Here is a 26898-nt window from a genome sequence, read left to right as displayed (position 1 = left end):
TGTAGGAAAAATTATTGGTATTATGATAATTATTTTGATTATAATTATCCAAAATTAATTAATTAATTAATAATTATATTTTAAATTATTAAAGTTGATTGATTTATTTATATTTGATATGAAAGAAAAATCTTCTTTTTATGGGCCTCAATGATACATGTCCTTACTTTATTTGAAGGCTAGTTTACCCATTACAAAATTTAATATTTCACTTAAGTACCATGTTATTGACATGCACTAATCAACGAGTGGGTAAGTTCTTTTATCTGAGGATATAGTTCACACATGACTAAATTCTATATTTCACAAAAATCTTGTTAATATCTCTATAATCAATGAGTGGATAACATTATTTTACCCCTTCATTATAGGTCAGTAAATTTATAATTATTAATTTAGTGAAATAGATGTTAAATTTATAATTATTAATACTAGTTTTGTAGACTGGTTTTGATACATTTTTAGTGCATATTAGTGTAACATTTAGATTAAGTTAATATTAAGTCGATAAAATTTGATTTTAATTTTAGAATTAATTATTTATTTAATAGATAAAAATTCAATTACTTTGACCTACCTAACCCTTTTAACCTATCTAACTTGACCAAACTCGAAAACATATTTGTTCATTTATTTGAAGATAACATGGAAGAAGATAATTTATGGCACTCTCGAACCTTAATCATATTACAATTCATAACAATCTCTGTTGTTCTACCCTTATTCATTGGTAAATCAGTCATGATTGATGGTCACTGACTGCGTAGCACAATCGTCTCCACTGTCAAGCCTGGTCCAAACCCCAACAAAACACCCCACTCCAATCCCTCCCCTGTAGTAGCCTTTTCTTCTTTGAAAGACTTTTTTCTCATCTCATCCATGACAAAGAACACGCATGGACTCACAATATTTCCATACTCCCTTAGCACATGCCTACTAACTTCAAGTTTTTCCTTTTTTAAGCTGAGTTTTGCTTCAATTTGATCAAGAATTGCCCGACCACCTGGGTGAACGATGAAAAATAATGAGTTCCAATCATTAATACCAAGGGGACCAAAAGCTTCAACCATGCATTTGTCTATGTACTCAAAAATTAGGTTTGGCACATTTTTTGCCAAATTAACAACAAGGCCCATTTCACAAACATGCCCTTCAACTGCATTCACTGAATCAGGGATAAACATTTGATCTGCGGAGATGAGCTGGAATAATGGTCGTTCAATTAAGGTATCTGGATCTGATCCCACAATTAGAGCTGCGGCTCCATCACCAAAAAGAGCTTGGCCTACTAAATTTTCTACTTCGATCTCAGAAGGCTTACGGAAAGTCGATGTTATGATTTCAGAACATACTACAAGAACACGGGCACCTACGTTGTTCTCTGCTAGATCTTTAGCCAATCTGAGGGCAGTCCCACCACCAAAGCAACCTTGAAGGTACAACATCACCCGTTTAACCTTTGGTTCGAGACCTAGGATCTTAGCAAGTTGATAGTCGGCACCAGGCATGTGTAAGCTCGTGGTTGTACAGAATACAAGATGTGTGATCCTAGATTTGGGCTGTCCCCACTCTCCGATGGCGTTTACTGCTGCAATTTTACCCAGTTTTGGTACCTCAACGTTGGCAATATCTTGACGAGCATCCAAGGAGGCGCCTATATTTGGATTCTCTTTAATCATTTTTTCATTCAGATGCATGTAACGTTTCTTAATCATTGTTCTCTCACCTGAAAATAGTGTTTAATGGGCATTATGTTTCAATAGAGCAACACTTCCACTAACTTGGTAAAGAAATCTAGCAATGGTCTAAACTTAATAGCTTCCAATTGCAGAACTATTCTTAAACACTTGAAATGATGCTCATATCAAAACTAAAATTAAGCAACTTATAAATTAATTTAACTTGAAAAAAAAAAAAAAACAATCATTGAACATGAATAAACATGGAGTGGTCTATATAAAATCTGGCCTCAATTGCAGAAAGTCTAATAAGGAAATTTAGAGACCTCCCTTTAAGATAATATTAATTTATCCTTTCTATTTTCTTCATACTTTCTAATGCTTAAAATGCTGATTTTATTTTGTCATTTCATAAATAATAAAAAATAAATAAATAAATAAATCTTCAAGAGTCTCAATTGCTTCGTATATATAAATTGCCTCATTTTGTCTCATTGCACACATATGCATTCAGTGAGCATCATATTACTATAATATTAGAGACTTACAAATCAGCTTGAACTTTTCTTTCAATTGAGTCAAGTGCTCGCTCTTGGTGGCCCGAAAGAAAAAATCAGGAAATTCAGCCTGGGGAAAGCAGTTATCCGGGAGTGCTGTGCCAATGGCTAGAATGGTGGCCTGGCCGCGGGCCGCGGGCCGCTGGGCATGTCTTCTAATTTCCTCCACTGAGGCCATGGATCAGTACTGCTTATGAAACTAAGCTGTAAAACGAAAGGAAATAGAAGTACTGGAGGGAGGTTCAAATCAAGGGAAAAGAATTTATAGAATATATGGTGGGCACTGGCGGAGCCCACAACATAACATTAATCAAACCATACCATTACGCTTCACGGAAAGGGAAGTCACTCAAAGACAATGTGTTGGATACTATTTTCTAGCACTATAACTACATTCACCCATTGATACAACTACACAACAACTCTAAGGATTAGCCTCTATGGCATTGATCAATCTACCCTTCATGGCTAGATTATGATGTTAAGGTTGGTCTACTGGCCACTATCCATTGATGTTGTGCTACATACTGCCACATTCGTTGTTTATGAAACAAATGTGGTATGACACATATTAGAGAAAGCCTCACTCCTAACAAAATTAATTGAGCAATCATGCTAAACTAACACATTGAATATTATCAATGCATGTAGTTGTGTTTGCTTGCATGTCCACATCCTCTATATTGGCTTGGTACCTTTTGAGGTGGGTAGTTGAGATGGCTACAGAAAAAATGTATATCGGTATGCTAATTTAGTTGTATCTAGATTAGTGTTTTAATTACTATTATTTGTGCAATGACTTTTGGCAATATGAATGATAACAAACAATTATAGCAATAGTTTTTTAAAGTCTCTTTATTTATTTGATTGAAAATGAACACATAGTATAGTGTTCGACCATCTTCACATGGATTAGTCATCTAACATTCAAAATATCGATTCAAATTGATGAAATTTTGTAGCATAAATGATTGACAAATGAATTAAAAGTAGATAAAATCATTCATGATAAAATGAAAACGTGGAGCTTGATAAATGATGATGATTAAGAAAAAGCATGTGTTTGCTTGCATGTCTTCGTCGTATTGGCTTGGCTCCTTTTGAGTCTAACACTTTAATTAAAACTAGTGGGTAAATGAGATGGTTGTAGAAAAAATATATATAGGTATGTTAATTTAATTGTTATTTTATTATTATTCCTTATGCAATGACTTTTGGCAATTTGATTGATAATAAATAGTTTTTGCAAGTATCTTTAGCCATTTGATTTAGAATGAATACCTATAGAGTAGAGTTTGACCATTTTCACAAGGATTAGTCATTTAAGATTCAAAATACTAACTCAAAGCGATGAAAATTTGTAGCATAAATGATTGACAAATGAATAAAAAATAGATAAAAAAATCATGATAAAATTAATACATGAAGCTTGATAAATGATGATTATTAAGATGAAGCATGTGTTTGCTTGCATGTCTTCATCATCTTTATTGGCTTAGTTGCTTTTGAGTCTAACACTTTAACTAGAATGAGTGGGTATTTGAGATGGTTGTAGGAAAACTGTATAAAGGTATCTTGATGTAATTGTATTTAGATTGTTGTTTTAATTATCGTTGCCTGTGCAATGACTTTTGGCAATTTGATTGATAATAAACAGTTATAGACATTGTTTTTGCAAATATCTTTATCCATTTGATTGAGAATGAATACCTATAGTATTATGTTTGACCCTTTTTGCAAGGATTAGTCATCTAAGATTCAAAATATTTATTCAAAGTGATGAAATTTGTAGCATAAATGATTGACAAATGGATTAAAAGTAAATAAAAAAAATTCATGATAAAATTTATACGTGGAGCTTGATAAATGATAATGATTAAGATGAAGCATGTGTTTGACCATTTTCGCAAGGATTAGTCATCTAAGATTCAAAATATTGATTCAAAGTGATGAAAATTTGTAGCATAAATGATTGACAAATGAATTAAAAGTAGATAAAAAAAATCATGATAAAATTAATACATGGAGCTTGATAAACAATGATAATTAAGATGAAGCATGTGTTTTCTTGCACGTTTTCATCATCTATATTGGCTTAGCTACTTTTGAGTCTAAAATTTTAACTAAAATGAGATGATTGCAAGAAAAATGTATATATAGTTATGTTGATTTAATTGTATCTAGATTGTTGTTTTAATTATCGTTACTTGTGCAATGACTGGGCAATTTGATTGATAATAAACATTTATACCTATAGTTTTTGCAAGTATCTTTATCCATTTGATTGTGAATGAACACCTACAATATAGTGTTTGGCCATCTTCACAAGGATTAGTCATCTAACATTAAAATATTGGCTCAAAGTGATAAAAATTTGTAGTATAAATGATTGACAAATGAATTAAAAGTAGATAAAATCATTCATAATAAAATAAATACATGAAGCTTGATAAATGATGGTGATTAAGATGAAGCATGTGTTTGCTTACATTTCTTCATTATCTATATTGATTTAACTCTTTTTGAGTCTAACACTTTAACTAAAATGAGTGGGTAAATGAGATATTTGCAAAAAGAAAAAAAAAAGTGTATAGTTATGTTAATTGATTTAATTGTTTCTAGATTGTTATTTTAATTATGGTTGCTTGTGCAATGACTTTTGGTAATTTAATTGATAATAAATGATTATAGCAATAGTTTTTGAAAGTATCTTTATCCATTTGATTGAGAATGAATATCTATTGTATAGTGTTCGACCGTTTTCGCAAGAATTAGTCATCTAAGATTCAAAATATTGATTAAAAGTGATAAAAATTTGTAGCATAAATGATTAACAAATGAATTAAAAGTAGATAAAAAAATTCATGATAAAATTAATACGTGGACCTTGATAAAAGATGATGATCAAGAAGAAGCATGTGTTTGCTTGCATGTCTTCATCATCTATATTGGCTTGGCTTCTTTTGAGTCTAACACTCTAACTAAAACGAGTGGGTAAATGAGATGGTTGTAGAAAAAATGTATATGGGTATGTTAATTTAATTGTATCTAGATTTTTTTTTTTAATTATTGTTCCTTGTGCAATGAATTTTGGCAATTTGATTGATAATAAATAGTTTTGGCAATAGTTTTTGAAAGTATCTTTATCCATTTGATTGAGAATGAATGCCCATAGTATAGTGTTTGACCGTTTTCGCAAGAGTTAGTCATCTAAGATTGAAAATATTGATTCAAAGTGATGAAATTTTTTAGCATAAATGATTGACAAATGAATTAAAAGTAGATAAAAAAAATCATGATAAAATTAATACATGGAGCTTGATAAATAATGATGATTAAGATGAAGGATGTGTTTGCTTGCATTTCTTCATCATCTATATTGGTTTAGCTCTTTTTGAGTCTAACACTTTAACTAAAACGAGTGGGTAAATGTGATTTCTACAAAAATAGCTATGTTAATTAATTTAATTGTTTCCATCCTGTTATTTTAATTATGGTTGCTTGTGCAATGACTTCTAGTAATTTAATTGATAATAAACGATTATAGCAATAGTTTTTGAAAGTATTTTTATCGATTTGATAGAGAATGAATATCTATAGTATAGTGTTTGAGCATTTTCACAAGGATTAGTCATCTAAGATTCAAAATATTGATTCAAAGTGATGAAATTTATAGTATAAATGATTGACAAATGAATTAAAAGTAGATAAAAAAATTCATGATAAAATTAATACGTGGACCTTGATAAAAGATGATGATCAAGAAAAAGCATGTGTTTGCTTGCATGTCTTCATCATCTATATTGGCTTGGCTCCTTTTGAGTCTAACACTTTAACTATAAAGAGTGCGTAAATGAGATGGTTGTAGAAAAAATGTATATGGGTATGTTAATTTAATTGTATCTAGATTGTTTTTTTAATTATTGTTCCTTGTGCAATGATTTTTGGCAATTTGATTGATAATAAATAGTTTTTGCAATAGTTTTTGAAAGTATATTTATTCATTTGATTGTGAATGAATGCCTATAGTATAGTGTTTGACCGTTTTCGCAAGGATTAGTCATCTAAGATTCAACATATTGATTCAAAGTGATGAAAATTTGTAGCATAAATGATTGACAAATGAATTAAAAGTAAATAAAAAAAATTCATGATAAAACTAATATGTGGAGCTTGATAAATAATGATGATTAAGGATTTCAAAAGACCATGAAATAGACATTAACAACTTATCACCTTGTAAGGAACCCATGATTTGAATATTTTATGTAACTCCCAATGCTCTCAAGTCATGTAAAATGATACAAGTGATATAGACATGCATGCTCAAATAAATCAAATGAATAATTCTAGCAGGATAGAACTTAGTAGATATCATATATAATGAATCAAATTGTGATATCATGTTACTAGTTTAAGGGGGTTTATCCTAATAATGGTTGCATGTTTAAACTTACTAGTACTTAATATTAAACGAATGAATTGATGATTCGAGACATCAATAGATAAAGAAAATTTAAGTCTTGATTATGAAAAAAAAAATTCTCTAAAAGTTCTACCATCAAAATTTGTAAGGCATGCATATCAACAAATAGATCAGTGGCCTTCAACATCCATCCAAAACAACATTAAGTTATGGAAAATCAATGAATAATGAGAGACGAGGAGTAAACTGCGTACATACTTGGTTCCTCAAGCAAGAAGAAATCAAGTCTCAACTCTCTCAATGAGTTTCCCTCTCTAAAGACTCCTCAGGTAATGGAAAAGCTCCTTTTTTTCTCCCCACCGAAAAACTCTTTTTCTTCACCCTTTTTCAAAAGGCCTCCTCCCCTCCTAATGGAACAACTCTCCTTTTCTTTTTGTCACCCTCAGAAAAAATATCTTTTTCTCCGAAAAAAAATTTTTTTTTTAGAAAAACAAATATCTTTTTTAGAGAAACAAATATCCTCCTCGTTTTCGTATCTGTTCTCCCTTTTCTTTGTCCTCCCCACGATCTTTGTTGTAGCCACCTTTTCCTCTCTAATCTGTCCCCTCTTGACGGCCTGCGGGACCCCCTTCCAGGAAGTTCCTCCACGTGTCAAAGTCCTACTGTAGCTTCAAAAAGTGAGGTTGATTCCTTACGGCCACTAAGGATGTGACACGTGGCCCGCTGGGATAGTGACGCCTGGCTAAAAATGTGATCTGCAAAAATAGAGAAAAGGTGACCCATGCCCAAATGGGGGTTTACAAAAATACATATATTTAATAAGTTAAACTATTTTCATCATAAAAGAAAATGGAAAAAGTAATAATGTATGTACTATTATTATAAAAAATGAAGTTCAAAGAATTATTAAATGCATTGTTTATTTTTATTATTTTCATTTCCACAAATTATAAAAAAAAAAAAACCAATTTAGATTATATTAGGTAAAACACAAAAATGAATAGTCTGAAGTGGGATAACAAATATGCTTTTCATTATTCATCTATATTTAAAAAAAATGGTAAAAATTAAATCAAATAAAACAAAAAATACATATTAAACCTAATACTAAACATACTTAATATAGTTAATAAATTAAATTAAATTAAATTCATCTGTCAAACACACTGTAAGTTTATTTTCAAAATGACCCTTACACGTGAAACTTGACACTTCATACATACCCATATGATTTTAAGCATTCAACCCGTACTAAAGTCTTAGATATGTCTTATTAAGTATAGTTTAAGTTAATGTGTTATTGACTAAAGCTAAAAGAAGCTAATCATATCCATAGCAAAAGCAGTTTTTTGCATTATGAAAGAGAAAAGGGAAAAATCATGACATCATTTGCAAAACCGAAAAATTAAAGAAAATGAAGAAAATCTTGTGCATGGGAATTTATCGACCTCGTCTTGCATTCTGATATCATTTCTGTAATTCTCCTGTAATGCCCATATGACAATGAACCATAGGTTTCTTGTTTCTTCTTAACTAAAACTCCACAACTGAGCAAAATTTCGAAAAAAAAAACAGAGAGAAAGCAGAAAATAGACAAACCAAGAAAAACAAGAAGCATGATAGCATTGAAACAAAATAAACTTTATCAGATGTTCAGATGCATATGAAAACCGAAAAGCTACAAACAATGCCTATACACAAGAACATCTCCAAGGATTTCTCACTTTCTTGAAAACTACATTAAACGAAACCTAAAACTACGCACCTTCATCAAATTCTACTTCTGTGATTCTTGAAAGAATGGTACAATAATCTGCTTTAATGGAGTTGAAACCAAGAAAAGCAAGAAGCATAATCCCCTCCAGATATTCAGATATAATATTAAAATGCAGAACTAGAATTTATAATGCATAAACACAAGAACATGCCAAGAATCTATAGATTTCTCCCTTCCTTTAAAGCGACATTAAACGAAACCTAAAAGTGCTTCATCAATCATACCTGACAAGAAAAATAAGAAACGGATTATAATACAAGAATAATCAAAGGCAAAAAAAAAAAAAAAAACCAAAAAAATAGAATGTATAGAAAGAAAAACCATTGAAAGAGAGAAAGCTTATTGCATCAAATTCTGCATCTGTCACCGTGTTTCTTCAATAGATGGTCTCTGTAATCTACTTTATCAAGAAATGGCAGTCCACATTTCCCATGGTGACAAAAGATATAGTTCTTGTGGCAGTAATTGAAGTGCTCTAGTCTTGTTGATTCTTTGCTCTTCATTTTCTTCGAGGATAAGCGCATCTCTCCTCACCTTGCACTAGAGGAGGCTGTTCCAGTTGCATCACATTGTTGTTGTGTTGTATTTTAGCCATAAAGAGTGGAAAAGGTAATCGAAGTGGAGGATTGACAAAGATGTGTGGGTGCTTTGATGTATTTATATTGATAACTAAACAACTTGATTAATAGGTTATAATAGGTTAAAAATGATGAAATTATATTTGTGATTTTAACCTTTTTTTATGTATTTTCTTGAAAAAACAATCAACTTTTGACATAAATGTCCTTAATTATTTCAAGTATTTAGATATAGGTTATATATATATATATTGCAATAAAAAAATGAGGGTATTTTAGTCAAAATGTGATAAAAAAAATGATAAAGGGTTATATTTATCAAAATTGGGTTTTTAATGACCCTTGTAAGCAAATAACCCAACAAACTTTAATAAATACCCTCCCTCCAATTAGGAGGTGGTACACTACAATCTCTAATGGGTTGTCTAGACCCATGAACCAATTGTGAGTAAGTCATCTAATTGCAAGGAAACCTTAACTTGAACCTTCCATGTAACTCCTAATGCACCCAAGTCATGTATAATGGAAAGAATGCAAACAAAAATGCTTATAAAGTATAAAACTTTTTAAAAGATAGATAAAAGTAAAAGTGGACTATCATTAAATAAATAATGAATTTGAATTTATTACATCATGTCATATTTTTAAGGGCTCTATCCTAACATCAAGAATTAACCAAATATCTTTCCTCCACTAAAATATTAAAAAATATCAAAATTTCATAATAAATCATGAAAAAGGAAGATATCAAACAACCATAATGAAAGAAAGAAAAACTATAGAACTTCTCTTTCAAGAAATCACAAGAATGCAATTATTATCAATCAAGAATAAACCTAAAGTTCTCTTTTTCAAGATCACAATCATGCAACTATCATCAATGAAGAACCAAACAAGAAAAATCTCCCTTTAAAAAAGATCTCAATCATGCTCTCATTACTTATCAAATGTTAACTAAAAATCCTTCAATTATTTTCATATTGAAAATGTTCAGAATTTCTTTCAAATAATAAATAAATAAATAAAAAACAAGAATGAATGAAAAGAGAATGAAAAATAAAATCCATGATCATAAAAATCAAAATAAAGTAGAAGAAACTTACTTTTCTTCTTGGAAAGAAGGAAAAATCTCCTATGATCAACCCCTTAAGGAGTGTAATCTCTTTCAAATGTGTATTATCTTTTTTTCCTTCAATGACATCGTGTATGTATGAATCAATTAGGGCAACCCCTCAATGTGTGTTGTGGAGGACTTTCCAAGAGATCGTGTTTTTTTTCCTTATTTTTTTTCCACTTCCAAAGGTGACCAAATATCCCTTCATATAAAATTTGTTTCATTTTTTTAATCATTTTACTGCATGCAAAAGGGGTGCAAATGATGGGGCACTAGGCATAGGTGGTAGTTTCTAAGTAGGAAAAGTGGGTTTGGAGTTTGTTGAAATTACACGAATGTCATTCTTAATAGTGAACAAAAGGAATGACAATTTGGTAAATATTATATAAAAATAAGGATTTTCATTTTTTTAAAATCATTTTACTGCGTGCAAAAGGGGTGCAAGTGATATGACACTGGGCATAAGTGGTAGTTTCTAAATAGGAAAAAGGGTTTGGAGCTTGCTGAAATTATACGAATGTCATTCTTAATGGTAAACAAAAGGAATGACAATTTGGTAAATATAATATAAAAATAAGATAAAATAAAATAACAACAAAAAAGTATCAAAATAGGAAAGATGGTTGAAGTGACTAAAATTATAGGATTGTCATTCTTAATTGGTACAACCATGAAATAAATATAATATAAAAATAATGATAAAATAGCATCTGAATAAAAGTTGTCTAATTTGAAAATGAGGTTAAAGTTAGCTTAAATTATGGTAATGTCATTCTTAATGGGTCAATTGGTGTAATGTTTTTAGAATGAGACCGGTCATTGAACCCGAAAAGTTACCGATTTACGATTCAATGGTCTCATACTAGTGGTTGAACCGACTACATCATAAATATATAATTTATATATATGATTAAAATAAAAATAATAATTATAAAAATCATAAAATATATAAATGATTAAAAAATTTAAGCACATTTCCTTGTTTTATCTTCGTTAATATTGATAGTTTAACCTATGATAATAAGAACATAAAGATTCATTAATTTTATTAAATATGTAATCGTTAATTATTAAGGTAAAATAAAATTTTGTTATTTTGGATTTCAATAGTTATATATTTTAATAACTAAAAAATTATTTATTTATTTATTTATTATTTATATTATTTTGATATATATATTTTTTAAATGCTCATTTTGAAAAAGTTGCAAATCGAGCTAGGTGGCCCATTATCTCATATAGTTGCATACATGGATGAAAATTTCATGTATCGGCGATTGGCGATCAGAAATAGGCAAGTGAAATTTTGGCGAGGTGATTTTTCAAAAAAATTTGGCGAGTTTTCATCGAAAAATCGGATTTTTACCCATTTATCAGCAATTTCTGTGCAATCTATGTGCGATCAAAGCCTAAAAAATATGAAATTGTGTGTATGGACTCGAACCCCACCCAAACCCAAAACAAACATGTCCTTATCTTGGTTAACCACTAGACTGGCTTGCCAATTTGTTAAATATTAGACACTAAATAAATATATAGTAAAATTATCACAAAACAAAATATTAAAAAATAATTTTAATAAACAAATTAATTCTAACTATTTTATTTTTAATTTTCATTTAATTAATCACTAAAAATACAAAACCTATCATTATAATTTTCTTAACAGTTTTTTTATATCATTTATATTTTAATTAAATATAAAAAAATATAAATGTTAAAAAATTTAAACATATATCATCATTTATTTTATATCATTTAATACAATTTAAATTAAATGAATTGTAATTTTAAAATAAGATGTATTATAATCAAATATCACAATATTATTATCAAATAACATTTGATGTAATTTAATAAATTTATATTTTTCTTATGGATGCATACGATATTATTATCAAATATGATAAATTATATATATATATATTATAAAAAAAATTAAAATATCTATTATTATTTATTATATTATTTTTAGAGTTTTTCTCAATATTTTCAATTTTTTTAATCTATTTTAGGGTACCAATTTTTTTTTCAAAATATCTGTCGATATATCTGATATATTCGTAAAATCAAAGTACCGATATATCCGTGAATACCAATATTTTTATCGATGGTTGCATACAAGAACCCAGGTTATAATACCCATGAAGCATTTTGCCTGTTTCAAATCCCCAGTCAGGTTTTGGAGTAAAAGGGAAAGTGGGTTGTGGCCTAATTGCCAGCCGTTGAACCAATGGACTATCTCGACCGGCTCAACATGACTCCAGCCTAATGATTGAACTGGACCGACGGTTTCAAAAGTTCTAACAAACCCAAAGTCGCTTTATACCCTATAAAGATCCTCACCCACATCATCCTCCATTTTCTTTCTTATTCTTGACTTTTTCTGATATCTCTCTTTCTTCTTACTGTTGTTGTCCTCCCACCAATGATGCAATAGAATCCACCACCCCATTCTCCACCTCTAGTAGAAGCGGAAGAGGAGGATTGTCCCAATTGCGATATGACTATTCAAAGAACTGAGAAAGCCTGATTGGCTCATAATAGAAACTATCACAGAACATTCTTGTTTTTCCATCATGGCAAGTGTGGACGAGCATTCCTAGATAAGGCCCCCAATTGCGATATGATCATGAAAAGAACTAAGAAAGCCCGATTGGCTCATAATAGAAACTATCATAGAACATTCTTGTTTTGCCATCATGGCAAGTGTAGACGAGCGTTCCCAGATAAGACCAAATATCGTTTTCACCTCCTTCGAGATCATAACGATCATACTAGAATTTAAACATGTAAGCTTTCTTTTCAATTTGTTTTTATTTTCATTTTTATCTATTTTTGTGTTTTACTTGTTCTATTTTAATTTTTTTTCCATTCTCTCTATTTTTGTGTTTTACTTATGAAAATTTTGTGTATCGACAATTGGTGATATGAAACAGGCAAGTGAAATTTCGAAGAGATGATTTTTTGGAAAATTTTGGCAAGTTTTCATCAAAAAATCGGATTTTTACCCATTTATCGACAATTTTTGTGCAAGCTACGTGCGATCAAAGCCTTAAAAATATGAAATTGTGCGTGCTTTGCAAACCCCACCTAACCCCAAAACAAACATGTCCTTATCTTGGTCAACCACTAGACTGACTTGCCAATTTGTTAAATACTAGGCACCAAATAAATATATAGTAAAATTATCACAAAACAAAATATTAAAAAATAATTTTAATAAACAAATTAATTCTAATTATTTTATTTTTAAATTTCATTTAATTAATCACTAAAAATATAAAACCTATCATTATAATTTTACTAACAATTTTTTTATATCATTTATATATTAATTAAATATAAAAATGTAAATGTTAAAAAAATTATATATATTTCATAATTTATTTTATATCATTTAATACAATTAAAATTAAATGAATTATAATTTCAAAATAAGATATATTATAATCAAATATCACAATATTATTGTCTAATAACATTTGAGGTGATTTCATAAATTTACATTTTTTTATGGATGCATACGATATTATTATCAAATATGATTATATATATATATATATATATATATATTATAAAAAATTTAAAATATCTATTATTATTTATTATACTATTTTTAGAGTTTTTATTAATATTTTCATATTTTTTTTAATCTATTTTAGGCTACCAATTTTTTTTTTCCAATATATCTCTCGATATAACTTCGATATATCCGATATATCTGTAAAATTGAAGTACCGATATATCTATGATTTTCGATATTTTTATCGATTGTTGCATACATGAACTCAGGTTCAAATACCCATGAAGCATTTTGCCTATTTCAAATCCCCAGTCAGGTTTTGGAGTAAAATAGAAAGTGGGCTTGGGCCTAATTGTCAGCTGTTGAACCAATGGATTGTCTCGACCGGCTCAACATGACTCCAACCTAATGATTGAACCAGACTAATGGTTAAAAAAGTTTTAACAAATCTAAAGTCATTTTATTTCCTATAAAGATCTCTCTCTTTCTTCTTCTTCTTCTTGTCCTTCCACCACTGATGTAGCAGAATCCACCTCCCCATCCTCCACCTCTAGCAGAGGCGAAAGAGGAGGATTGTCCCAATTGCGATATGACCATGAAAAGAATTGAGAAAGCCTGATTGGCTCATAATAGAAACTATCACAGAACATTCTTGTTTTTTTGTCATGGCTAGTATGGACGAGCATTCCTAGATAAGGCTCCCAATTGCGATGTGACTATGAAAAGAACTAAGAAAGCCCGATTGGCTCATAATAGAAACTATCACAGAACATTCTTGTTTTGCCATCATGGCAAGTGTAGACGAATGTTCCCAAATAAGGTCAAATATCGTTTGCATCTCCTTTAAGATCATAATGAGGTACTAGAATTTAAACAGGTTAGCTCTTTCTTTTCAATTTTTTTTTATTTTCATTTTTATATATTTTTGTGTTTTACTTGTTCTATTTTAATTTTTTTCCATTCTATCTATCTGTTTTTTCCCGTCCGTTTCTTGAATGAATCTTTATACATATCTAGTTTTGAACTTTTTTCTGAGTTTTTTTATTTCTTGATTATTGTTTCAGGTTCATCTTGATTAACCTAGTTTTAGACATTTTTGGTTTTGTGCGAAGAAAAGATTTGAAGCCTGAAAAAACTAGTAGTATTGTAATGGTCGGGTATTTTAGGCCTCGTTAGAATTTCAAGTTTGAAAAGTCTTCTATTGGACGGTGGTTGAAAAGTGAAAAAAAAATAAAAAATAAAAATGATTGGAGAACAAGTGTCAAATTTGGATTGGCAAGATTCGAAATATTTTATTGGTCAATTAAACGAGTTGAATTTTTTGTGCCACGTCAGCTTTATGGTAGAAAATTTCTTAGAATCGTAGAAATTGAATTTTTTTTTAAAACAAAAAGTGAAAAAAAATACAAAAGCGAAAAATGAAAAATGAAAAATGAAATAATTAAAATTTCTTAGAACTAATTAAGTAAAAATAAATAAATTAAATTTCTTAATAATAAATTTGAGAAAATTAAAATTTTTGGAATGGTGTTTGATAATTTATTTTGTGTGTTGTAAAAAAAATGAATTAAGAAAAAAATGAATTGAATTGAAAAAAAAAACTAAATTAATATATATATATATTGTTGTTGTTGGGTTGGGTTGTTATCGCCTTTAATGGCTCGTTTAAAAAGAAAATAAAAAAAAATAAAGAAAGAGAAAAGGAAAAAAAAGGAAACATGGGGCTCTTGGTTGACTGTGGGCAAGGTGCTGCAGTCCGTCTTTGGTTGGTCGTTCCAATGGCCAAACATGCTCCATTTCACGTGAAATTTTGAGAAAGTTCTACTTGATGCCAGGAACATTCATACAGTGGTGGATTTCGTTTTCAAATGTTGGATTGTTGATCTATAGTAGGGAGACTTAACCCTAAAACTTTTATTTAATGCATTTTTCTTTAAAAAAATTATAAATTTCATTGTTGGAAGTTAAATAGGTAATATTTATGATACGAGAAAGTTTATTGGGTGATTTAGGAATTTTCCTTGGGATTTTTGTGTGATAATGGAAGTGTTTAATTATGGAAAATAATTGTGTTTAGTTGTTGGAACTATTGGGATTGTTGAGAAATAATGGAATGTTGATGGAAATTATGTTTAATTGATATTTGAATTATTGAGAATTTATTTGATTGTTTTTGGTAATTTAATTGTGGAGAAATAATTGTGTTTGATTGTTGGAATTATTGGGATTGTTGATAAATAATGGAATTTTGGTAGAAATTATGTTTAATTGTTATTTGAATTATTAAGAATTTATTTGGTTGTTTTTGGTAATTTAATTATGGAGAAATAATTTTTATTTTATTATTGGAATTCATTTGGATTATTGAGAAACAATGAAATCATGGTATATATTGTAATTTTATTTATATTTGCATTAGTGGGAATTTTATTTGATATTTGTGAATGAGGATAATTAATCTCATTGCATTTCATATGCATCATGGTTATGTGAAGGAAAAATAAAAACTATGAAAGGTGCATGAAATGGAAAAAGAAAAAAAAATAGTAAGAAAAGGTAAAGTCCCGTGAAAGGTGAATTAAGAAGGGAGTGAGATCTCTAGGGTGAAAGACCCAAAAATCTACCCCGGGAAGACTCTGAATGGGATGTGTATTTGGGTACGGACACGTATCATTCAGTGAAAACCCGAGAACGATAATGAATTGTATGACTGTGTGTCACATATCCACGTGCATTTTATTTAATTGTTGAAAATTGTTGAATAGTTATAATTATAGAAATTAAAATGTTTGGGTTGATCAATTATGGTGGAATGTTTATTTTGCGTTCACTTGAACCTTAGTAATCCCAATTAACCCTTTGGGTGTAAGACACCTTATTGAGCAATATGGAATGCTCACTTATTTTTTAAATCTTTTTAGATACAGATGTAGCTCCTGATGGTCAGTAGATGGGACAGAGAGGGCTTGAGGATGCCCTAGGAGATATTGGAGTAGCTTAGAGGATTTTGTTAGTATTGGTTGTGTTGGGTTATTGGAACATGTTCTAATAGTTTTTTTTTTTTTTAAATTATGTAATCATTTATAGACTGTATTTTGAATTAAATTTGCTATATTGTGGACACCCTTGTTAGACTCTAGTTAGAGATCTTATTGATATTAAATTGCTTGTTGCTCTTGAGTAGTTATTATATTTTGATAAGTTGGAATGTTAGTTGGAGGAAGTTTTGCGTTAATTGATGTTTAGAAAAAAAAAATTCAGGGCATTTTAGTTTACCACTAGTTTGGATTAAGAGGAACCTTTAGGGTCAAACCTTTGACCTAGGGTCATGGGTCAGATTTTGGGTTGCCCAAAATTTGGGTCGTGACAACGTGGTATCAGAGCCAAGGTTGCAATAATACCTCGGGGTTAGTGTTTGTGTGTGTTCGTGTGTATTGTTATGTTTATGATTTGTTGTATGTAATTAGTTAATGAGCTTATTATTAATTAATTTATATAATTTCTTATTCTTGATGTTTCAAAAATCTTGTTATGATGCTTGTTGATAATAGTAAGAAGTGTTATGGTATTAATTATGTTGAATTATGTATTATGATTGTATGAAAGTGAAAGTTTTTAATAGTTATTGAAGTTGCTAAATTGTTATATGTGAATTCATTTTGCTCATCTTGGAAGTGTGGTTGGATTAGGGCTTGTTGGGATTGAAATGGCGGGAAGGCCAAAAAGAGGAAGAACTGAAAGAGATGAGGAGCTAGAGTTAATAAGGAAATAGCTCCGGGAAGTTATAAGGAACTTACGAGAGACCACTTAATTAATGAGAGGCCAGGGTTCCAAGAGGTTAGGAGTACCCAAGCTAGGAGGATTCAAACCACTCCTAGAGGATGAGCCACTCTGTTAGGCCAGTAATGAGCCAGATGGAGGTAATGAAGAGGTTTATGGCAATGCAACCTCCATCTTTTAATGATGAGCCTAATGTTGAAGCAATAGATCATTGGTTGAGAAGAATGAAGAGAATTCTAGTGGGATTGGACATACTTGAGAAAAGGAGGGTAAGTCTGTCGACGTACGTGCTAGTAGATAAGGCAGATATTCGATGGGAGACCATGAAGAGGGTATACAACACTGAGGTGATAACTTGGGAGGAATTTGAAAGAATCTTCCTAGGCAAATATTTTGGAGAGGTGACTAAGCATGCCAAGAGAATGGAATTTAAGCACCTCATCCAAGGAACTATGTTAGTATTGGAATATGAATCTCGTTTTTTAGATTTGTCTAGATTTGCCATGGGGATGATTAGTGAGGAATGAGAGAAGGCTAGGAGATTACAGTAGGGGCCAGGAGACTAGGATAGATTGGTCTCATTGGCTATAAGAGACTATTCTGAGTCGGTTAAGACAACTTTATTGGTGAAACAAGACATAGAGGATGCCAATCAAATTCGAGAACAAAGGGGGGAATAGAAAAATGAAACAAAAAGTGGGGAAAAAGTTCTTAGAAGAGATCTCAAAGCCAACAACAGAGATAAAGAGGTTAGCAATTTGAGGGGCATTTTTCATTCTATGCAGAAGGTGAGTAAGGTGCTTAAATGGCGGCTACTACTAAAGTATGTTATGGTTGTGGGGTAGGAGATCACTTATGGAGGGTTTGCCTATTAAGGGGCGCATAACAGGCTCGATTTTAGCCTAAAGGAGGCCCCTAACAGCAATAAACATTGTCTTTCTAACCCTCTCAGTTTCACCTACCTTACTACTAGATGTTGCAGTTACCCCCAATAGTGCAGGGAACCTGGACAACCACTATGAGTAATCAAGCTCGATCTTCTCAAGGGTCGAGTGTTAGAGACAGGAACAGACGATAGGTAAAGTTTTTACCTTGACCCCAACAGAGCCAAAAGTTGACGATCTTTTGGTGGAAGTTATGATTTTGGTCTTTAGCACTTGGGTGCGTGTTTTGTTTGATACTAGTGCAACTCATTCTTTTATTTTTGCATCTTGTGCTAATGTATTGGGGTTGAAAATGGAAAAGATAGAAAATTTGTTACTTATCAAGTCCCCTATGGGTACGAATTCTAGAGTTGATAGAATATGCAAGGGATGGATTATTACTTTGGCAGATAGAGCACTTAAGGTGGATTTGAGGATTTTGGATATGATTGGGTATAATGTTATCTTGGGAATGGATTGGTTGATAGTGTGTAGAACATTTATTGATTGTCGACTACTACTCAAAAAGTGTTATTTCATAGCTTGTAATTAACTTTTTTAAACACTTTTGAGTAGTAGTTATTACCTTTTAACCCAATTGGCATGTTAAGGACCCTTGCAATCAATTCTAATCAAATTGTGTTAAGTTTTGGTGTTTTTGTTAGTAAATTGATCACCAAAGCAATCTGAGATTGAGGAGAGTTCTTTGGAATCCATAATCAAATCCAGAATACAAGGAGTATAGGATCTTGCACATTCCACCTGGCTGCCGCCACATTACACCCGGCTGCCGCCACATTCCATCCGGATATTTTGCATCCGGCGCTTGACGTCGGATGGGAAAGGAGGGCGTTTCAACTTCCCTGGTCAAACATATCCGAATCCGCCGACAGCACTCACCCGGAGGATTTCACAGCAATTTTGCACAGTGCTGATAGCGTTCACCCGGAGAATTTCGCAACCAATTTTGCACAGTGCCGCGGTGTTCTCCTAAAGCTTCCCGATATGTGCGACCGACATCTTTAGATATTTTTCTTTAGATTTTTATCTTTTGATATTTTTCTTTAGATATTTGATGTCTAAATCCCCAAACTCTCCTTGTAACCCACCTATCATAGGATTCCTTAGTCTTTAAGTAAGAACAAAGGGTGAATAACCCCTTATATATAGTTTTGTAATGATCTTTGATTTTTTGTACAAGTTTTTGGAAGGAAGTAAAATACAGAGCCTTTGCTCTACCTTACCTATTTGTTTTGATTGTTTATATTCATTTAATTTTTCTTATTAGCCAAACAAGCTCTGAGGAAGTATCCTTAGAGAATGAGTGACTAATCTTTTAGTTCCTTGGAGCTAAGGTTGCTGGGAAAGGTTCCAAGTGCAAAAATTTATAGCTTTGTGGTTTCAGCCGTTAATGAAGAGAAATTGTGACCCGTTAATGGTTTTTATCTTTTTAGTTAACTTAAAACGCCTTTAAATCACCTGGGCTAACACTTGGTAAGGCAAGTGATCTCCATCCATTGAGATGCACTAGTTTATCTCTTGCGAGCCTTTGGGAGGTGGTTTGAAGGTAGGATTTTCTAGAATAGCCAACACTTGATAAGCTTTTGGACTCCAAGGAGACATCCATTAGTTATCTCTTGCGAGCTTTTGACGGGTAATCCAAGGTTAAAGATCACCTTGAATGGCAAATGCTAGGTGAGAGGCACGAGCCATTGCAAGGTGCATCAGTGAGAGGGATTTAGTGTTTGAACCCATTAAAGGGAATCATTTGTACCACACCGGTTAGAGAATTGACTATATGTTAATTCTCTAATGCGAGGAAATGAACCAAATGACCGGAACTCTGTTTTTGCATAAGGAACCTTCCCTGTGAACCTAAACCTCCAAGGAATGTTTTTCTTCATAAGTAATTTCCATTACTTCCTTTGCCGTTAGCTTAAACCTAAACCTTTTTCAATCAAAGTTTGTGTTTTATTTCTTAAGCTAACCTTGAAATGAAAAAGCACCAATTCACTTTGAATTGGTATCATTTATGAATTGAAAACCCTTCCCAGTGAACGATCCTAAAGCCACTATGCTATAGTAGCTTTGTCTTTGCTACCCTAGTTCATGGTATAATAGGTTATAAATTTTGTTGATTACTCCCTCAATCAAGGAGCACTAGTTGGACATGAATCAGCTGATACACCAAGTGGGCACGAATCAAATTGCGCCGCTGCCGGGGAAGGTGCCAACTTCATAGTGATACTATTTCAGAGTACTTGTGATTTTCATCACAAGTTTGGTAATTTTTCTTTCATTTTACTAATTCTTACTTTTTTTATTGTATCTTTACTTGTTCATAATCTAATATATCTTTTAAATTCAGTTTAGTTCATTTTAGTTTTTTTTTGGTAGCCCTGTTTTCTTTTGTTTTCTTTTATTTTCATTTTAGTTACAGTTGATACTAGTTGTGTATGCCAAATTGGATACGAGATAGTGGAGGTAGGCTTGTTAAACTTGAAATACCTCATAACAAGGAATTGGAATTGACCTTGAATATCATGGAAGCTACACTTGAAGATCAGCATAGTCACCATGGTCATCAGGACAATCCCAATGAATTCATATCAATGAGGGACCGCATGCATCCACCTCGTATGAGTGCACCATCATGTATAGTGCCCCCTACAGAGCAGCTAGTGATTAGACCCCATATTGTGCCACTTCTACCAACTTTCCATGGGATGGAAAGTGAGAATCCCTATGCACATATCAAGGAATTTGAAGATGTTTATAATACATTCTGAGAGGGAGGAGCTTCTATCGACCTGATGAGGCTTAAACTATTTCCTTTTACTTTACAGGATAAGGCCAAGATTTGGCTTAATTCTTTAAGGCCAAAGAGTATCCGTACTTGGACTGATTTACAAGCTGAATTCCTCAAGAAGTTCTTCCCTACTCATAGAACAAATGGCTTGAAAAGGCAAATTTCAAACTTCTCAGCTAAAGAGAATGAGAAATTCTATGAGTGTTGGGAAAGATACATGGAAGCCATTAATGCTTGTCCTCACCATGGCTTTGATACATGGCTGTTGGTGAGTTATTTCTATGATGGGATGTCTTCCTCAATGAAGCAACTCCTCGAAACAATGTGTGGAGGGGATTTCATGAGTAAGAATCCTGAGGAAGCTATGGATTTCTTGAGTTATGTAGTTGAAGTCTCAAGGGGATGGGATGAACCGCACAGAGGAGAAGTGGGAAAGATGAAGTCTCAACCGAGTGCTTTCAATGCTAAGGCTGGGATGTATACCTTGAATGAAGATGATGATATGAAAGCAAAGTTTGCGGTCATGATAAGAAGATTGGAGGAGCTAGAACTGAAAAAGATGCATGAAGTACAAGCTGTTGCTGAAACACCAGTGCAAGGACAGCCGTGTCCTGTTTGTCACTCTTATGAACACTTGATGGAGGAGTGCCCTACAATTCCAACTGTAAAGGAAATGTTTGGAGATCAAGCAAATGTCATTGGACAATTCAGGCCCAATAACAATGCTCCGTATGGAAATACTTACTAATCAAGTTGGAGGAATCATCCAAATTTCTCATGGAAGGCAGGAGCACCTCAGTACCAACAACCGGCTCAACCATCTCAACAATCTTCAAGTCTTGAACAAGCAATAGTGAATCTCAGCAAGGTTGTGGGAGATTTTGTTGGAGACTAAAAATCCATCAATGCTCATCTCAGCAAGGTTGTGGGAGATTTTGTTGGAGACTAAAAATCCATCAATGCTCATCTCAGCAAGGTTGTGGGAGATTTTGTTGGAGACCAAAAATCCATCAACTCTCAACTCAGTCAAAGAGTTGATTCAGAACAAAAAGATGGATGGAATACAAAATGATCTATCTCAAAAGATAGATAATCTCCAATACTCAATCTCAAGGCTCACTAACTTGAACACAGTGCAAGAGAAGGGTAGATTTCCTTCTCAACCTCACCAAAACCCCAAGGGTATCCACGAAGTGGAAACTCATGAGGGAGAATCTTCACAGGTGAGAGATGTTAAAGCCTTGATCACTCTAAGGAGTGGTAAAAAGGTTGAGCCACCAACACTCCATCCATGTGTTGAAGAGAAGAAAGATGAAGAGATAAAGAAGAGGGAGGAAATGAAAGGAAAGAAGAAAGATATCAGTGAAGGGGAGGAGGACCATGGTTCAACAGTGAATGCAAATCCGGAGAAAGAGCTTATTAAGGAAGAAATGTTGAAGAAACCAACTTCTCCACCTTTTCCTCAAGCTTTGCATGGGAAAAAGGGGATAGAAATGCATCTGAAATTCTTGAAGTATTGAGGCAAGTGAAAGTCAATATCCCACTGCTAGATATGATTAAGCAAGTTCCAACGTATGCAAAATTCCTAAAGGACCTGTGTACTATCAAAAGAGGGTTGAATGTAAACAAGAAAGCCTTTTTGACTGAGCAAGTAGTGCAATCATACAATGCAAGTCTCCTTTGAAGTACAAAGATCCGGGATGTCCTACCATTTCAGTCATGATTGGAGGAAAGGTAGTGGAGAAAGCTTTGTTAGACTTGGGAGCAAGTGTGAATTTGTTGCCATACTCTGTCTACAAGCAATTGGGACTTGGTGAGTTGAAGCCAACATCAATCACCCTATCTCTAGCAGATAGATCAGTAAAAATTCCAAGGGGGGTAATTGAGGATGTCTTAGTTCAAGTTGATAATTTCTACTATCCGGTAGATTTTGTTGTTCTTGATACGGATCCTACTGTAAAGGAAGCTAATTCAGTTCCTATCATCCTTGGAAGGCCATTCCTTGCTACCTCAAATGCAATCATCAATTGTAGGAATGGACTTATGCAACTCACTTTTGGCAACATGACACTTGAGCTCAACATTTTTCATATGTCTAAAAATCAAATCACTCCGGAAGAAGAAGGTCCAGAAGAGGTATGCATTATCAATACTCTAGTGGAGAAGCACTGTAATCAGAATATACAAGACAAGTTGAATGAAAGTCTTGGGGATCTTGAAGAAGGGTTGTCTAAACCCCCTGATGTGCTTGCTACTCTACAAGGTTGGAGGAGGAGAGAGGAGATTCTACCCTTGTTCAATAAAGAGGAAGGAGAAACTGCTGAAGAAGAGACCCCAAAGCTCAATTTGAAGCCTCTGCCCGTGGAGCTGAAATATACATACCTTGAAGAAAATAATCAATGCCCTGTTGTTATATCTTCATCTCTTACCAGTCATCAAGAGATTTCTCTTTTTGAAGTTCTTAAGAGGTGCAAGAAAGCAATAGGATGACAAATATTTGACTTGAAAGGGATCAGTCCTTTGGTTTGTACACATCACATATATATGGAGGAAGAAGCTAAACCAATTCGTCAACCTCAAAGAAGATTGAATCCTCATTTACAAGAAGTGGTGCGAACTGAGGTACTGAAGCTACTCTAAGCAGGTATTATTTATCCCATATCTGACAGTCCTTGGGTGAGTCCTACTCAAGTGGTACCAAAGAAGTCAGGGACTACTGTGGTTCAGAATGAAAAATGAGAAGAAATTGCTACACACCTCACTTCAGGTTGGAGGGTGTGTATTGACTAGAGGAAATTGAATGTTGTGACAAAGAAAGATCATTTTCCACTCCCGTTTATTGATCAGGTGCTGGAGAGAGTCTCTGGCCATCCTTTTTATTGTTTCTTGGACGGGTACTCAAGGTATTTCCAAATTGAAATTGATGTTGAAGATCAGGAGAAGACCACTTTCACATGTCCGTTTGGAACATACGCCTACAGAAGAATGCCTTTTGGTTTATGCAATGCACCTACAACATTCCAAAGATGTATGCTTAGTATCTTCAGTGATATGGTGGAGCGAATTATGGAGGTCTTCATGGATGATATCACCATATATGGAGGTACATTTGAAGAATACTTAGTAAATTTGGAAACGGTTCTTGAAAGATGCATTGAAAAAGACTTGGTGCTCAACTGGGAGAAATGCCATTTTATGGTACATCAAGGAATTGTCCTTGGCCATATCATCTCCAAGAAAGGTATTGAAGTTGATAAAGCAAAGGTGGAAGTTATTGCCAAATTGCCATCTCCAACCACTGTGAAAGGAGTAAGGCAATTTCTTGGCCATGCAGGGTTCTACAGGAGATTTATACAAGACTTCTCTAAGCTTTCAAGGCCTCTTTGTGAACTTTTAACTAAGGATGCTAAGTTTGTCTGGGATGAGAAATGTCAAAAGAGTTTTGATCAATTGAAGCAATTTTTGACAACCGCTCCAATATTAAGGGCTCCTAACTGGAAATTACCCTTTGAACTAATGTGTGATGCCAGTGACTTTGCTATAGGAGCTGTACTTGGCCAAAGAGAAGATGGGAAGCCCTACGTGATCTACTATGCAAGCAAAACATTGAACGAGGCTCAAAGAAACTACACAACTATAGAGAAAGAATTGTTAGCTGTGGTGTTTGCTTTAGACAAGTTTCGTGCTTATTTGGTAGGGTCTTTCATCATTGTTTTCACTGACCATTCAGCCTTGAAGTATTTATTGACGAAGCAAGATGCAAAAGCAAGGTTGATTAAATGGATTCTTTTGTTACAAGAGTTCGATCTCCAGATCAGAGACAAGAAAGAGATGGAGAATGTGGTAGCTGACCACCTTTTAAGGTTGGCTATAGCACATAATTCCCATGTATTACCTATTAATGATGACTTTCCTGAGGAATCACTTATGTTGCTAGAGAAAGCTCCTTGGTATGCTCATATTGCTAACTATTTGGTTACTGGTGAAGTTCCAAGTGAGTGGAAAGTGTAAGACAGGAAGCACTTCTTTGCAAAGATTCATGCTTATTATTGGGAAGAGCCCTTCCTTTTCAAGTATTGTGCAGATCAGATCATAAGAAAGTGTGTCCCTGAAGAAGAGCAACAAGGGATCCTCAGCCATTGCCATGAAAATGCATGTGGAGGCCACTTTGCCTCTCAGAAAACAGCCATGAAGGTCTTGCAATCAGGGTTTACTTGGCCATCGCTTTTTAAAGATTCCCACATCATGTGTAGGAGTTGTGATAGATGCCAAAGACTCGGGAAGCTTACAAAAAGAAACCAAATGCCCATGAACCCCATCCTTATAGTTGATATTTTTGATGTTTGGGGTATTGACTTCATGAGACCTTTCCCAATGTCTTTTAGTAACTCTTATATATTGGTGGGGGTGGACTATGTTTCCAAATGGGTGGAGGCAATCCCCTGTAAACATAATGATCACAGGGTGGTTCTCAAATTTCTCAAAGAGAACATCTTCTCAAGATTTGGGGTGCCCAAGGCCATAATCAGTGATGGAGGTACTCATTTTTGCAATAAACCTTTTGAAACCCTATTAGCCAAGTATGGAGTGAAGCATAAGGTAGCTATACCTTATCATCCTCAAACTTCCGGGCAAGTGGAGCTAGCAAACAGGGAAATAAAAAACATACTGATGAAAGTGGTGATTACAAGCAGAAAAGATTGGTCTATTAAGCTACATGATTCATTATGGGCATATAGAACAGCTTATAAGACTATTCTTGGCATGTCCCCCTATCGTCTCGTCTATGGCAAAGCATGCCACCTCCCTGTGGAAGTTGAATATAAGGCTTGGTGGGCAATCAAGAGGTTGAACATGGACTTGATCAGAGCTGGGGCAAAGAGGTGCTTAGACCTTAATGAGATGGAGGAATTAAGAAATGATGCTTACATCAATTCCAAAGTTGCAAAATAGAGGATGAAGAAGTGGCATGATCAACTAATCTCCAACAAAGAATTGCGGAACGGATAAAGAGTCCTACTCTATGACTCAAGGCTCCATATCTTTCCAGGGAAGCTCAAGTCAAGGTGGATAGGTCCTTTCATTATTCACCAAGTACATCTCAATGGAGTGGTGGAATTACTAAATTCCAATGGCATAGACACCTTTAGAGTCAATGGTCATCGCCTCAAGCCATTCATTGAGCCGTTCAAGCCAGAAAAGGATGAAATCAACCTCCTTGAGCCACAAAAAGCCTGATCAGAGAAGGGTTAGATGGACTTGGTTTCACCAAAGTCCATAATTTTGTTAAATATGTTAATTTTTAAGTTTTGTAAATTATTAGATTGTAAATTTGGTCTTAAATTATGTTAATTGTAACTAACTTAAAATCAGGAGCAGATTCTTAGCACTCAGGCCCAGCACACTGCCATCCTAAGGCAGATCCAGCATCATCTCGGCATTACATCAGCTCCTGAGCATGCCATTCCCAGCTCATTAGAGCCATCACAGGCCCCTTCTTTTGTTGATCAGCCTATGCCTCATCAGGAGCCTCCTACAGGAGAGGCAGCTGAGCCATCATTTCCATAGCATCACTCTATGTCACTCAGGAGGTACCACTTCCTCCCTATTTTTCAATCGCTTTTGTCACATTGAGGACAATGTTCAACTTGGTTGGGAGGAGAGTTGAGGAAGGAAGTTTTTGTTAATAATGCTAAGTTATTTTGGTAATTTAGTTGCTTTTTGCTTAA

The 26898-nt window shown here is 33.2% G+C and overlaps 1 protein-coding gene across 1 annotated transcript; it reads right to left on the bottom strand.

Moving 5' to 3' along the window:
• Positions 1 to 606: 606 nt before the first annotated feature.
• LOC100261156 (chalcone synthase) lies at positions 607 to 2696 on the bottom strand. Its single transcript, XM_002265955.4, has 2 exons — positions 2228 to 2696; positions 607 to 1726 (listed from the first exon to the last, which is right to left on the bottom strand). The coding sequence occupies exons 1-2, from the start codon at positions 2412 to 2414 to the stop codon at positions 753 to 755; spliced, it is 1161 nt and encodes a 386-aa protein (XP_002265991.1). The 5' UTR covers positions 2415 to 2696; the 3' UTR covers positions 607 to 752.
• Between the last annotated feature and the right edge of the window lie 24202 nt (positions 2697 to 26898).

This window comes from Vitis vinifera, chromosome 16 (assembly GCF_030704535.1).
Source record: "Vitis vinifera cultivar Pinot Noir 40024 chromosome 16, ASM3070453v1".
NCBI lineage: Eukaryota > Viridiplantae > Streptophyta > Magnoliopsida > Vitales > Vitaceae > Vitis > Vitis vinifera.
The sequence above is the reverse complement of the archived record's forward strand: the minus strand, read 5'-3'. Positions and strand labels throughout refer to the sequence as shown.

Coding starts and splice junctions, on each gene's coding strand:
- LOC100261156 (XM_002265955.4), bottom strand. CDS start 2,414: ATGGCCTCAGTGGAGGAAATTAGAAGACATGCCCAGCGGCCCGCGGCC. Junction 1,727..2,227: donor AGAAAAGTTCAAGCTGATTT/GTAAGTCTCTAA, acceptor CACTATTTTCAG/GTGAGAGAACAATGATTAAG.